The following is a 14,365-nucleotide window of genomic DNA, read 5'->3' as shown; positions in this document are numbered from 1 at the left end:
CGCACAAGGCACGACTCTAGAAACAACCTAGACTGATCCGGGGGTTTATTATGCTATGTATTTTATGATAACCCGGATAGCTGACTGAGTCCGCACCTAAGGGGACGGTCGGTGACCAAGAGAGAAATCCCCGAAGCAGCATAAACAATGGATGCATCCCAAACATGGAGAGCTACCACCTAGGATAATTATGGTAGTCTCATTCCCCTAACTCCGATGACTGGGGAAGCCGAGTCTTTTGCTCGTAACTGCCATTAATGCCCTGTCCATCAAAGTTTTGTACCTTCCTGTCCTCTCTCCTGACAGGAGTCAGCGATTCGAATGAGTACATCAGGGGTAGTTAACTGAAGACCCATTCTACATACCCTGGTCTTTCGACCCACTCGAGTATCTTGCCGGTGAAGGCGAAAACATCACTTATTTAGGTGATCACAACATTTTGTTATCTGCGCTCATCGAGGTTGCCACAACCTACTCATCCAATCATCGCAACGTAAGAAGACGTACTTGTCAAAAAGTACGGTCGTATATGTCATAAGTACGACTACGATGAAAGGGATATGGTTCCACAAAAGAAACCCCAACAGATATTATCTGCAAAAGAATTAATACAACACAGCCTGGCAAGATAAGTTTTGAATTCACTTCAACAACATTTTTCATATTTCATGATGCAAGGTCATCTCGGATCTCTCGTCTGATCAACAAAGTACTTAACATGTTGTGCATGTCTAAAAGTACGCTATACTGAACCAGGGAGGTCTGTGGGCTTCTCAAAAGGAATACCCAACACACAACTTCATAACAATTCAAAAAAATATAGGAGTGCTCATTTGGCACGATTCATCCTTAAAAGCCATAATGCCACATTAAGTCATTCACACAAGACACAACACTATCAATCTTACATCCAAAATTTATCTTAGTATCGACATGTGACACTAGATTGATACATAAAGAATGGGTCCTTCAACAGAACCCCACTCATTCATATGCTCATGCCCCTGATCGGGGTTATTCAAAATAAGCCGCAACTTGAATCAATGTTATAAAACATTTCTCCCAAGTGTGTGGACTTGGGAGGGGCCAAATGTGACTTCGCAATCCTGCAAGAGTTAATCATACTTTGCAAAAGTTGTGCATTTTGAATAGCCCTGAGTTTGCAGAAGGAAATCCTCTTTAAAAGAACTATAGTGCACAAGTGCAACTTCTAGTGTTTTGAAACAAGTGATATCAGGATAGGCACAAGACTACGTTTATGTAAGTACATATTTACCATAAATATGAGCATATGCAGGTTATAACCTGACAACAAGCAACTCTCGACTTGCAATGCCGCACATCGAGCGAAACGCACATAAGTAACACACGAGGTACCAAAACCATACCTTGACCAGTTAGATAGGCAAACACATAAGGTCATAAGTAATACACGAGACATGAAGTCGTACCTCACTCAAAGGAAACGTGCAGGCAAAAATGTATGCAAGCAAACAAGGGCATATGTATTTCAAGAAATACGAAATCACACCTCAACTCATAAGCAACTATGCAAAATAATGATCGAAGAATGAAATTGTACATCGACCCATAGGAACGTACAGGCAAGTATATATGCAAGCAATTAAGGGCATGAGTATTGCAAAAAGGTACGAAACCACCTTCAACCACATAGGCAAATATGCAAATTAATACTCGAAGAGTACAACCGTACCCGAACTCATAATTATGCAGACAAGAAAATATGCAATGCAGAAGCAATATAAATTTAAGTATATCCAGCATGGACATCTTAATTATTTTAACTTAATTAGGTTCATCAATTGCCTTTTGTGCGACTTTACCCTACCTTGGGATGTCGTGCAGCTGCGTACGCCTACGCGTGAGGATAATACGAGGGTTGAGCAGCGGAGCACGATCGGGACCTGTTGCGTAAATATGCAAGAGTGTTAAATATTCAATTATGTTAATATAATTAATGGTGCAACGGGGCAAGGGTAGAATTACGCGATGGCGGCACCGACGACAACGGGGCGACAGGGAATGAGCCACTATCAAAAACAGCGAGGCGGCAGGGGGTCAACCCCTGCCGACAGCAACGAGGCGGCAGGGGGCCTACCCCTGCCGACAGCATCGAAGCGGCGGGGGCTGAGCCCCTGCCGACGGCAACAAAACAGCAGGGCTGAGCCCCTGCCGACAGCCATGAAACGGCAGGGGGGGCAGCCCCTGCCGACAACACGAGACGACAGGGGACCAACCCCTGCCGACAGCATCGATGCGGCAGGGGAGGCAGCCCCTGTTGACAGCCACGAGACGGCAGGGCTAGCCCCTACCGACAACAACAAGGAGGCAGGGCCCAGCCCCTGCCGACAGAGAGAGGGAGAGAGCTCGGGACGGGGGGGGGGGGGGTGACAGGGGGACAAGCCCCTTGCGTGCAGAGAATCAAGGGCCAGCAGGGGGGTTATCCCCTGCCTTCCCAGAAGCCAAGAGGCGGCAGGGGGGTGAGTCCCTGCCAGCCCAACAAAACAAAGGGCGACAGGGGCATTGCCCCTGCCAGCCGAGATAGGAAGGCGACAGGGGCACTACCCCTGCGCGCCAAAACCCCAGAGGCAGCAGGGCGAGCCCCTGCCTGCCGGGAAACATGAAGCGGCAGGGGCATTGCCCCTGCCTACAGGTGATCTAGGGGTGGCAGGGGGACTGACCCCTGCCAGAAAAAGAGAGACCGGGGCGGGGGTGACAGGGAGGGCAACCGACCTTCCGTCGGTTTCCCTATCACCCATAGGGGTGAGGGGGTGTCGCAGGGGCCATTGGTCCCCTGTCGGCACTCCGGCGCACCCCCAGAGGGAAGAGGGGACGACAGGGGCCCATAGGCCACCTGTCGGGCTCCCGATGGGCACAGGGAAGGTGGGAGGCCGCGGCAGGGGCTGTGAGCCGCCTGTCGGCCTCCCGGCGAGGTGACAGAGAGGGGGGTGAGGAAGAGAAGAGGGAGGAGGAGAAGTGGCGTACCTGGGAGGCGAGGTGGCTGGCGATCGACGGCATGCGCAGGGAAGGAGGAGGCGTCGGTCGTGGTTGCCACCTGCAGGGAACGAGAAGGGGGGTGGGGCATCGTTCCTCCCCTCCCGCAATGCTCTTAAAGAGCTCGGGGAGGGGCGACAAAAGGGGAAACCCCGATGGGTTTCCCTATCGGGCCGAAGGCGCAGTGGGGGGGGGGAGGGGGGGGGGGCGGCGCTTGGGAAGAGGATTTAAAATCCTCTTCCTGCGTCGGGTTATCTTAAAACCCTATCGCAGGCGGGCCCGGGTTGGGTCCGGACCCGACACGGCCCGGGTCCGATAAAATAAATTTTTTTTTTTATGAAAAAACGTGGGTTTTACATAACGGCCTCGAGTTTGAAGAGAAGCCTATGACTCGGCCCAATGGGCCAATCTGAAGCGGGCCTGGCTCGGTCCAAACCCAATTAATTAGTGCAACTAATTAGATAAATAATAAATAATTAGCAAGTTCCCATGCACCCAACTAATTATCTTTCTAGTTTTCATAAAATTAATGCAACTAATTAGGTAAATAATACTATACAATTAATTAATTTTTTAGTTTTTATATTATTAAAAATTAATAAATAGCTCAGGCCGACCCGGTAGGCCGCGGGCCAACCCGAACCTGACCCACGTATATAATGAGCCGAGTTTCGACTCGATAGCTAACGGGCCCGGGCCTAAATCCTTGACACAAACTCTGCCCATGGTGGGCCAGGTCGGCTTGGCCCATGGGGCCGCCTGGCCCGTTGCCCCACCCCTAGTCGGGCCCAAAATAAAATGTGTATCGTATTGTATCTTATCGTATCTTAAGAACATGTAAATTTTTAATAAAAAAAAAATAAAAACTTAAAAAACATCATGAAAAATCAGAAAAAAACTAGCAAAATTTCTAAAAAAAATCATAACACATGAAACAATGATGAATTGCACAAAATACAACCATAAAATCATATAAGAAGCATTTATGTATCTATGAGTTGCATAAGGCATCATCAAACATCAACTATCTCATAAGAACAATGCAAAATATTAAATATCTTGCAATTAAAAACATGCCACAAGACTCATACTTTCATATTGCATAAACAAAAATATTATGGAAATAGTTGCACTTGATTTTTCATTTATTTTTACTCATTACTTGAGTGCTCCATTTCCATGCCAGATCATCTCATGCCATCTTTGTTGGAGGAGTGTGGATACCTGAGGAGGCAATTTTTTAGAGGGTACCTTTGTAATTTTACTCACAATAAGGATTTTTTACCTTAACCCATTTCCTTGAGTGGAAAAAAGGAATGCACTTTTACTTTAGCAAATTGCAAAAGCCCTCTCCCTTGCGCACGGTTCGACCCCCAAATCGCTCTTACGAGTCCTAGGGTGCGTGGATACTTATATAATGACTTCTACACAAATGAGAGAGTCGGTCTTCAAGAGGTCTTTAAAACCAAAAACTGAAAAGTTATGATTCAGCCTTTTATTAAGTATGCCGACCTTGTATCGTATGATATACCTTGTATCATACGATACAGTATGATATGGGCTAGTATCATACAATACATATGATACAGATACCATACACACTCGTATCACGATACGAGTGCGGATCATATTGATATTCCTTATAGTAACAATATGTAGCATACGATACGGTATAATACGTACAACATTGGTTTCGACGGTCCCCCTTTCCTATATATATATATATATATATATATATATATATATATATATATATATATATATATATATATATATATATATATATATATATATATATATATATATATATATATATATATATATATATATGGCCACTAGAATATGAGAACTAGAGTGTGAACTATGCACTTCAAAGTTCACACTTATTTTTCAAATCTGATCATGTAGATGTGTTTGGCATGGTTTATTTGCTACAAATTAACTATTAGATCATGTTTTTTATGAAAAAATTCAAGTTTTGAATGCTTAAATATTTACAAAAATTCTGAGCTTTTTCATGCCTTAAAAGATCCTACATATGTATCGTAATTGGATGATTCAAGAGCCAGTTCTTATAAAACCAAGCATATAAATCACATATGCACAGTCAGTTTTAAGGAAAAAGGCAAAAAACTCCGTGGAAATTTTGGTTCACACTCTAGTTCTTATATTCTAGTGTCCTATATATATTTAAAGCAATAAAAAATCAACACTTCATATTGCACAAAAACTTGGTGAAATAAAAATCAAGGTTTCTCATGGAATGGGTTTGATCCAAAGTTTGGTAAGTGATGATAACTCATCTACAGGTTAGGATTAAGCAAAAAGCACACACATCTCTATTTTTTAGAAGCGTTTGGGATGATTTGAGACATAAATTGTTTAGGAGCTACTCATCACAATTTTATATATATATATATATATATAGATAGATAGATAGAGAGAGAGAGAGAGAGAGAGAGAGAGGTATCGTCGGATTGTTAGACCCCCTTCTTGTTTGACATCCATCGGGCGTGCTTGGTGCACCTGATGGTTTTTTTCCCACTTTCAAACCTTTTAGCGGTGGCCTTGGACTGCCGCTAAAAGGTCCGAAGGAGGAAAACCTTGTGTGTCGTTAATCACATCGCGATCGATGGTGCATGTTGCATCTGATGATACACCGTTATCGTCAGACACTTTGTGTGTCTGATGATACACCGTTTTATATATATATATATATATATATCAAGTCAGCCGATATTATCTGCAATTTATTGCAATATTTTAAAAATATCACCAATACTTAAAATACCGTGATATTATTTTGATAATATAACAATATTTTTGAAAAAATCTCAATTTTTATTATTTTAAACATACGTTTTCTATTTTTTATTTCTTTTATATTTTAAAACCTTCCAATTTTTTTGTTTTTTGCAAGAAAAATTATGCAAGACTATTATTTTCTTATAATTTTTTCTTATTATTTATATTTTTTCAATATTTTTAAACTCTTGAGATCTTCACGAGATTTTCCAACTTTGGAAAATCTCTCTAAGAAATACCCTTGTCGATAAAATACCTTGAACAATATTGGTGATTATGATATATATATAATATTGGCTACTAATGAAGGTACAAAACTAATGAGTTAGAAATCATAGGTGTAAGTTGTATAGACTCAATCTAACCACATAGATGTGTTCAACATGGTTTGTTTGCTAAGGATCAAGCCTTGGATCTTGCTTCTCTAATGTAAAAATGTGATCTTTTCAGTTATGAAATTTTGGCACATTGTGGGCCATTGATTTTTGGACCTCTTTGTAAACCTACTTATCATAATCACTTGATTCAAAAAAGTTTCTTACTAAACAAACCATGTAGATCACATCCGTAACATTTGTTCTACAAAAAATTTGAAATTTTTGAAGAAAGTGATTTTTAGTCATTAGTAGTCAATATTAACCCATATATATATATATATATATATAGAGAGAGAGAGAGAGAGAGAGAGAGAGAGTTACTAGAAGCTTCTTAGATAAGAAAGAGGGAAGTTCACTTCTTATAAACTTGCTTCGCACTTCCAAAGCTTGATAGGAACCTCCATTCTCTAATGCTTCTTCTATGCTTCTTGTACGCTTCATCCAAGCTTCCTATATGCTTTTCAAATGCTTTTTTTCATGTTTTCCATGTGTTTTTTCTCATGCTTCTCGCTCACTATGTGTTTTCTCTAAATTGGTGACTATCATTTTTACATTTTGGCAAAATTTTAAATTTTGCACTAAAAAATCATAAAATTTGAAAATAATCATTTTTATTTTAGTTTGATTCACTTATTAGATTCCCATTTCTATTCTTGTTCAATTCTTATATCGTTTTCTTTTTTATTCTCATTCCACTTTCAAATTGATTCCTTTCTACTGCTTCCTATTAATTTTAAAATGCTTTGCTTCTCATATTGTTTTCTGCTTTCATTTCCTAATCTGGCAACCTTGGGAGGGTGGAGAGAGAGAGAGAGAGTAATGAATAGCTTCTAAACAGTCTTATCTCCAAACTATTCTAAACAACTTCAAAGGAAGAAAGTTTCTGGTGTTTGCTTAATTCAAACTCATAGACGTACTCTCTATAGCTTAGTAGAAAACATGTATTAGATTAGGCAATTTTCTTGTTTAGATGTGTATTTAATGGATCAAAAATCGATAGCTCATATTGCACCAAAACTTGGTGAAATAGAAACCAAGGTTCTTATCAAATTGATTTGATCCAAAGCATAAGTTTTAGTGAATAAGCAATCATGAACACATCTATAGTTTAGGATTAAGCAAAAAGCATGTGCATCTATGTTCTTTAGAAGCATTTAGGATACTTTAGGGCAAACTTTTTAGGAGCTACTCTTCAATATATATATATATATATAGAGAGAGAGGGGGGGGGGGGGGTAGAACTGGAACATGTGAATCACCTGAATTGGGCATTTCAGACACCTTTTTCACAAATCTAACCTTACAGGTGTATTTCTCATGGTCCATTTGTTAGGAATCAACACTTGAATTGTGTTTTTTCAATGAAAAGAGTGGTTTTTTGAGCCATAATTTTTTTGCAAAAAATGTGAGCTAATGATTTTTTGAAGCCTTAAAAAAAACCGCATGTTGTAACCTGATGATCCAGGAACCGGTTCCTATATAAAACCAAGCATGTAGATCACATATGTACAGTCAAATTTGAAAAAAAAAAAAAACAGTTGAAATGCCAGTTCACATGAAAGTTCACATGGTTGGTGATTCACACATTTGAGTTATATATGTATATATATATATATATGTGTGTGTGTGTGTGTGTGTGTGTGTGTGTGTAAGGTTTTACAAAGGTTGAAAAAACAATGGCCTATAATGTACTATATTTTTAAACCTCAAAAGAATATATTTTTACGTCGAAAAACTATGATCCAAGGGTCTATTCCTACTGTGTTGACCATGCTGAACACATCCATGAGGTCAGTTTTTGTCATAACAAGCTCCCCTTATAAGTTCCAACTAGGTGGTTCCTTATTCACGAGGGTAGCAAATGCTATCCCATATATATAAAACAACCTTCCCCTATAAGTTCCAACTAGAGGTTCCTTAACCACGAGGTAGCAAATTCTATCCCATATGTATGGGGTTAATATTTGGTTCTATTGAAGGCACCAAATTATATGGATAGTTTGTTTGCTAAGGATCAAACCTTAGATTGTGTTATTTCGATCCAAAAATATGATTTTGAGTCATGAAATTTTAGTGCATTGTGGACTGTTAATTTTTGAAGCCCTTAAAAAACCTGCTTATGTGTCGCGATCATATGATTCAAAGTTCATTTCCTACTAAACAAAACTTGTATATCACATCCATAGGATTTAATCTACAAAAGAAATCTAAAACCAATGTTTTCCAGCTTATAGTTCCATATAGTTTTGTGCCTTCAATGGTTATAGTATATACATCCTAGTTGGAAAATCATAAGTGCAAGTTGTATCCAGTTAATCTAATTCTAACCTCTTGAATATGTTCATCATGTTTTGTTTGCTACTAAACACATCTACACATCTTGGGTCATATTTTTTCAACATGAAAATGTGATTTTTTGATTCATAAAATTTTATGTACTCTACTGGGGCGTTCCCTACTGAGCGACGCGCTGTACTCTCTAGGCCCGGAGGCAGTGATAAATGTGCAAGGGTTGCTAGGTCGTCGCCCAGAAGCGACGCGTCACACCGGCGCCCGGGTGTGGTGTCAAATAGGCAAGGGTTCCCTCACTTTGTTGGACGGGTGGGGGTAAAGAAGTTAGTCCAAGACCATAAAATTAGGTTAGCCACTTGGAACATAGGGTCTTTAACTGGTAAGTTGGTAGAGTTAGTAGATGTTATGTGTAGGAGAAAGATTGATATTTTATGTCTTCAAGAGACCAAATGGGTAGGTGAGAAAGCTAAAGTGATAGAACCTTGGGGATATAAGATTTGGTATACAGGAATAAATAGGAATAGGAATGGAGTAGGGATTGTTATGAGTCGTCAGTTTATAGATAATGTAGTTGAGGTCCGTAGGAAGGGTGATAGAATTTTACTTATTAAATTAGTATTAGGTACGGATATTATTAATATTATTAGTGTTTATGCACCTCAAGTAGGTTTAGATGATTCCATTAAGCATCAATTTTGGGAAGATTTAGATGGAGTAGTACAAGAGACATCTTATGGAGAAAAGCTTTTCATCGGCGGTGACCTTAATGGACATGTAGGCATTAGTAGGGATGGATTTGAGAATATCCATGGAGGCTATGGTATAGGAGAAAGAAATGAAAGTGGAGAAAGGATTTTAGATTTTTGTTTGTCCTATGATATGATCTTAGCAAACACTTGGTTTAGGAAGAGGGAGTCTCACCTAGTAACATTTAAAAGTGGGGTTAATATGAGTCAGATAGATTTTTTCCTACTTAGAAAGAGAGATAGGGGTTGTTGCATCGATTGTAAGGTTATACCAGGAGAAAGTGTAGCTACACAACATAGAGTCTTAATTTTAGATCTTAGAATTAGACAATGCCGCAAAAGGGATAGACATAGGATAGATCCTAGAATTAAGTGGTGGGCACTGAAAGGAGCTAAACAAGGAATGTTTGTAGAGCAGGTAGTTAAGGAAGTTGATTGGTGTCTCGAGGAGGATTCAGAATCAATGTGGAATAAGATAGCGGGTGGTATGAGAAAAGTAGCTAAGGAGGTATTGGGTGAGTCTAAAGGCGGTGCACCACTAGGTAAGGATACATCATGGTGGAACGAGGATGTCAAATTAGCTATTAAGGTTAAAAGAGAATGTTATAGAAATCTAAGTAAGAGTCGTGATAATGAGAATTTGGAGAAGTATATGATAGCAAAGAAGGAAGCTAAAAAAGTTGTTCGAAACGCGAGGGCTAAGGTATATAAGGAGGTTTATGACAAGTTGGATACCAAAGAAGGCGAGAAGGATATTTATAGGCTTGCAAAGATGAGAGATAGGAAATCGAAGGATTTGGGTATGGTTAGATGTATCAAAGATGAAACGCAAAGGGTTTTAGTCAAAGATGAGGAGATTAAGGAGAGATGGAAAGATTATTTTGATAAGCTATTTAATGATAGTCATGCTCAAGATCTTGGAGACTTCTCCATTCCTTTTCATGAGATAAATCGTGACTTCATGCGCAAGATTCAAAAGAAAGAAATTGTAGAGGCTTTGAAGAAAATGAAATCAAGAAGGGCAGTTGGCCCAGATGGTATACCTATCGAGGCTTGGAAATGCTTGGGAGAGAAAGGTTTAGAATGGTTGACAAATCTTTTTAACTTGATTTGGCGAACAAATAAGATGCCTAATGAGTGGAGGAAGAGTACTTTGGTGCCTTTATATAAGAATAAGGGTGATATACAAGATTGCACAAACTATCGTGGTATAAAACTCATGAGTCATACTATGAAACTTTGGGAGAGGGTGATTGAGTCTAGGTTGAGGAAGGTTGTCATGATATCGGAGAATCAATTTGGTTTTATGCCTGGAAGATCAACTATGGAAGCTATACATCTTCTTAGACAACTTATTGAAAGATATAGAGAGAGGAACAAAGATTTGCATATGGTTTTTATTGATTTAGAGAAGGCATACGATAGAGTACCTAGGGACGTTCTCTGGTGGACAATGATGAAGAAAGGTGTTTCTCTCAAGTACATTAGTATAATTAAAGATATGTATGAAGGAGTAGTAACCAATGTCCGCACTTGTGGAGGGGTGACAACCAATTTCCCGATAACGGTTGGGTTACATCAAGGATCTGCTTTAAGCCCTTTCCTATTTGCAATAGTGATGGATGAGCTTACGAGATCAATTCAAGAAAATGTACCGTGGTGTATGTTGTTTGCTGATAATATTGTTTTGATTGATGAGTCTAGAGCTGGGGTTAATGCTAAGTTAGAATTATGGAGACAGACATTGGAAGCTAGAGGTTTTAAGTTGAGTAAGAGTAAGACTGAATATATGGAATGTCGGTTTAGTAAGCAACGAAGTAGTGATGGGAGTGTAGTGAAGCTTGGTGAGCAAGATATACCGGTGAATGATTATTTCAAATATTTGGGATCCATCATTCAAAAGTATGGAGAAATTGATGGAGATGTAAATCATAGGATAAAGGTTGGGTGGATGAAATGGAAAAGTGCTACTGGAGTGCTGTGCGATCGTAGAATGCCATTGCGGTTGAAGGGAAAGTTTTATAGGACGACTATTAGACCCGCTTTACTATATGGTACGGAATGTTGGGCTGCCAAGAGACATCATATTCAAAAAATGAGTGTAGCTGAGATGCGGATGCTTAGATGGATGTGTGGAAATACAATAAAAGATAAGATTCGGAACGAAGAGATACGTAAGAAGGTAGGTGTTGCACCCATTGAAAATAAGATGCGAGAGAATCGTTTACGGTGGTTTGGACATATTCGGCGAAGGCCTAATGATGCTCCAGTTAGAAGGTTGGAGAAATGGGAAAATATATTAGTTAAAAGAGGTCGGGGTAGGCCTAGGAAGACTTGGATGAAGATGATAGGAAAGGATATGAATGCTTTGAACCTCACCGAGGACATGGCGTTGGATAGAAATGATTGGAGGAAAAGGATTCATGTGGAAGACCCAAAATGAATTTCTTTTTTGGTTCATATCGCTGACCCCAATTGTTTTGGGATGAAGGCGCAGTTGTTGTTGTTGTTTGTTGTAAAATTTTATGTTGTAGGCCATTGATTTTTTATGCCCTTGAAAAACCTACTTACATATTGCAAACACCATCTAAAATCTATTTTCTATGTAGATCAGATTTGTAATGTTAGATTCACAAAAAATGCAAAAGTTAAAAAAATCATGTTTTTAGTGGTTTGTATGTACGAACAACTGTAGCAGAAATATATATATATATATATATATATATATATATATATATATATATATATATATATATATATATATATATATATATATATATATATATGAGAACTGAACATATTAGGCCCCATTTCTCTTTCTGCCCAATAGTTTTCTCACATCTAACAACATAGATGTGATCTATAGGTTCCCACTAAACAAAACCTATAGATCACATCTATGTTGTTAGATGTGAGAAAAAATACCAAAAATGATGATTTTTTAGGGGGCAGAACGAGAAAGTGGGCAGAAGGAACACATTACTCTCTCTCTCTCTCTCTCTCTATATATATATATATATATATATATATGTGTGTGTGTGTGTGTGTGTGTGTGTGTGTGTGTGTGTATGATTTGCTCATGGTGCCTGACCACATGAATGAGCTGGAAATCATAAGTGCAAGTCATCTTGACCCAATCGGGCCTCATAAATGTGTTTATCATGGTCCAAATGGTAGAGATCAGGTCTTGGATCATGTTCTTTTGACAAAAAAAAATTTATGAGTTGAGAAAATATCGCACATTGTGGGCCATTGAATTTTCAAGCCTCATCAAATCATACCTACATGTCATACTGAACATGATTGAAGAGCCAATTCCCACTAGTTAAACCATGCATGTCACTTTTATATGGTTAGTTTCATTAAAAAACTGCCAATTTTTTTTTTTTTAAAAGGAACTCATTCGAACATCATGGGAACCCTGATCAAATCATACCCTCTGTGTGTGTGTGTGTGCCTATGCTACGCCTTGTTAAGGTAGATGTGTCTTATTATGAATCAGGCAAGAAAATTCTGAAGTTAGAGAAGCTTTTGATAGTCTTGAACAAATAAGGCAGGAGTTTGGATCCATCCAGAGACCTCCTTTAGAATCTGACCCAGTCTCTCCAAAGAAGGGCATGGTATCATCTGATGGAGGATCAAAGAGTCCATCTCATGCCAACCCACAGCATATCGAGGTCCCACCTGCTCATAAATCTGACCAAGTCTCTCCAAAGAAGGGCATTGTATCATCTGATGGAGGATCAAAGAGTCCATCTCATGCCAATCCACAGCAAATCGAGGTCCCACCTGCTCAGAAAGATGCCCCGGTGTCTACAATTGTGACACCCAAGCATGATGAAACCTTAGATTCTGAAGCAGAACTAGCGAAGCTGGAGTCTGAATTTGGGACGGTTAGCAAAGACTATTCAACTGAAGAAATAGGGGGTTGGGAGTTTGATGAACTTGAGCAGGAACTTAAATCTGGTGAGGGTTCTGCGGCTAGATAAAGAACCCCTGTTCCATGCATGCAAAGAGACACCCTCCCCCCATTCCTGTTAGTCTTATTGCCAAGAATAGTGTATGTAATCTGTAAGAATGCAGCCATACGTGAATCTAAGTTCATTCCAGAAAGCCAATTGTAGTTAGTGGATTTTATCTAGAGAGGAGGAAAAAGATAATCAAGATATATAGTCAGACTTTAAAGTTTCTATTTGATTTGTTCGCATCTGTTGTAAAGATTCTGCAAATAATTCAGTCGGATCTATTCTTCATGATGATGTAAATGGATGCAATTTGTATATGATTGTATCATTTTTTGTTTAAGTGAATGTGATTGCCTATTCTGTAGTTGTTTTTGTGATTACTATTGGAGTTGTCATGTAACCTTTTTTGTGCAACTGATGCATAATCTGACTATACTAATTGTATTACAACTTCGAGCAACACCCCTGAAATTTTGAACTTCGTGAGCAGTAATTTGTGATCTCTTACTTTTGAAAAGTATATTTAATTGGTTAAAAGGTATTGTAAAAATCTTTGCTTAAAAAATAATAAAATTATCTGGTTCCTCCACTGATCTTAGTAATGCAATTAGTTTTCCGGAATTGAGTCTATGATGCACATCTTGCTTGTTTGGTTTTACAGGAATAGTACTGACATGTTCCGACTAAATTTTTACCAATTATACAGTAGCTTGTTTATTACATGGATCTGTCCCCGTAGTTATCAGGTGAGTGTTTTCCTCTAAGTGGGACGGTTACTTAGGGACCCCACGTCCGTGGTCTTATAAGAAATGTGAAAGATGGCTGTCTTTTCAAGAGGCGCTGCCGTCTCCCTATATGTCTTGATCAAGAAAGTCACAGCCATTGCAAGATAATGCAATTGTTTCCCCATTTGGAAAAGCACCATCATATCTGCACTGCTTTGCTACTTTCCATTGATTGGAAAACAGGGGCAAGTGGGGGGTTAACTTCATGGTCATTCCTTTCCATGGACATTGTTTAAAACACAGTGTTTGAAACTGACCTTAAAGTTCAGCCTTTATTGGCCTATTTCCTTTCTTGAATTCCCTACTACCCGTCCGCATAGATGATGAGGTTCCGCACCTGTCTCTCTCACGTGCTGTCATTTTCTGCTACTGGAGGGACC

At 39.1% G+C, this 14,365-nt stretch overlaps 1 protein-coding gene across 1 annotated transcript in view; it reads left to right on the top strand.

Moving 5' to 3' along the window:
- Window positions 1-13,564, top strand: part of LOC149823439 (uncharacterized) — a 148,184-nt gene extending 134,620 nt beyond the window's left edge. Inside the window, exon 18 of the mRNA XM_090018838.1 lies at window positions 12,738-13,564. Coding sequence (XP_089874964.1) covers window positions 12,738-13,224 — 487 coding nt within the window. The 3' untranslated portion in view covers window positions 13,225-13,564. The remainder of the gene's footprint in view (window positions 1-12,737) is intronic.
- Window positions 13,565-14,365: the final 801 nt, after the last annotated feature.

The sequence above is a fragment of the Nuphar pumila genome, chromosome 10 (assembly GCF_984573655.1).
Source record: "Nuphar pumila chromosome 10, dmNupPumi1.hap1.1, whole genome shotgun sequence".
Classification (NCBI taxonomy): Eukaryota; Viridiplantae; Streptophyta; class Magnoliopsida; order Nymphaeales; family Nymphaeaceae; genus Nuphar; species Nuphar pumila.
Note: the sequence above shows the minus strand (reverse complement) of the source record. Positions and strands in the feature narration are given on the sequence as shown.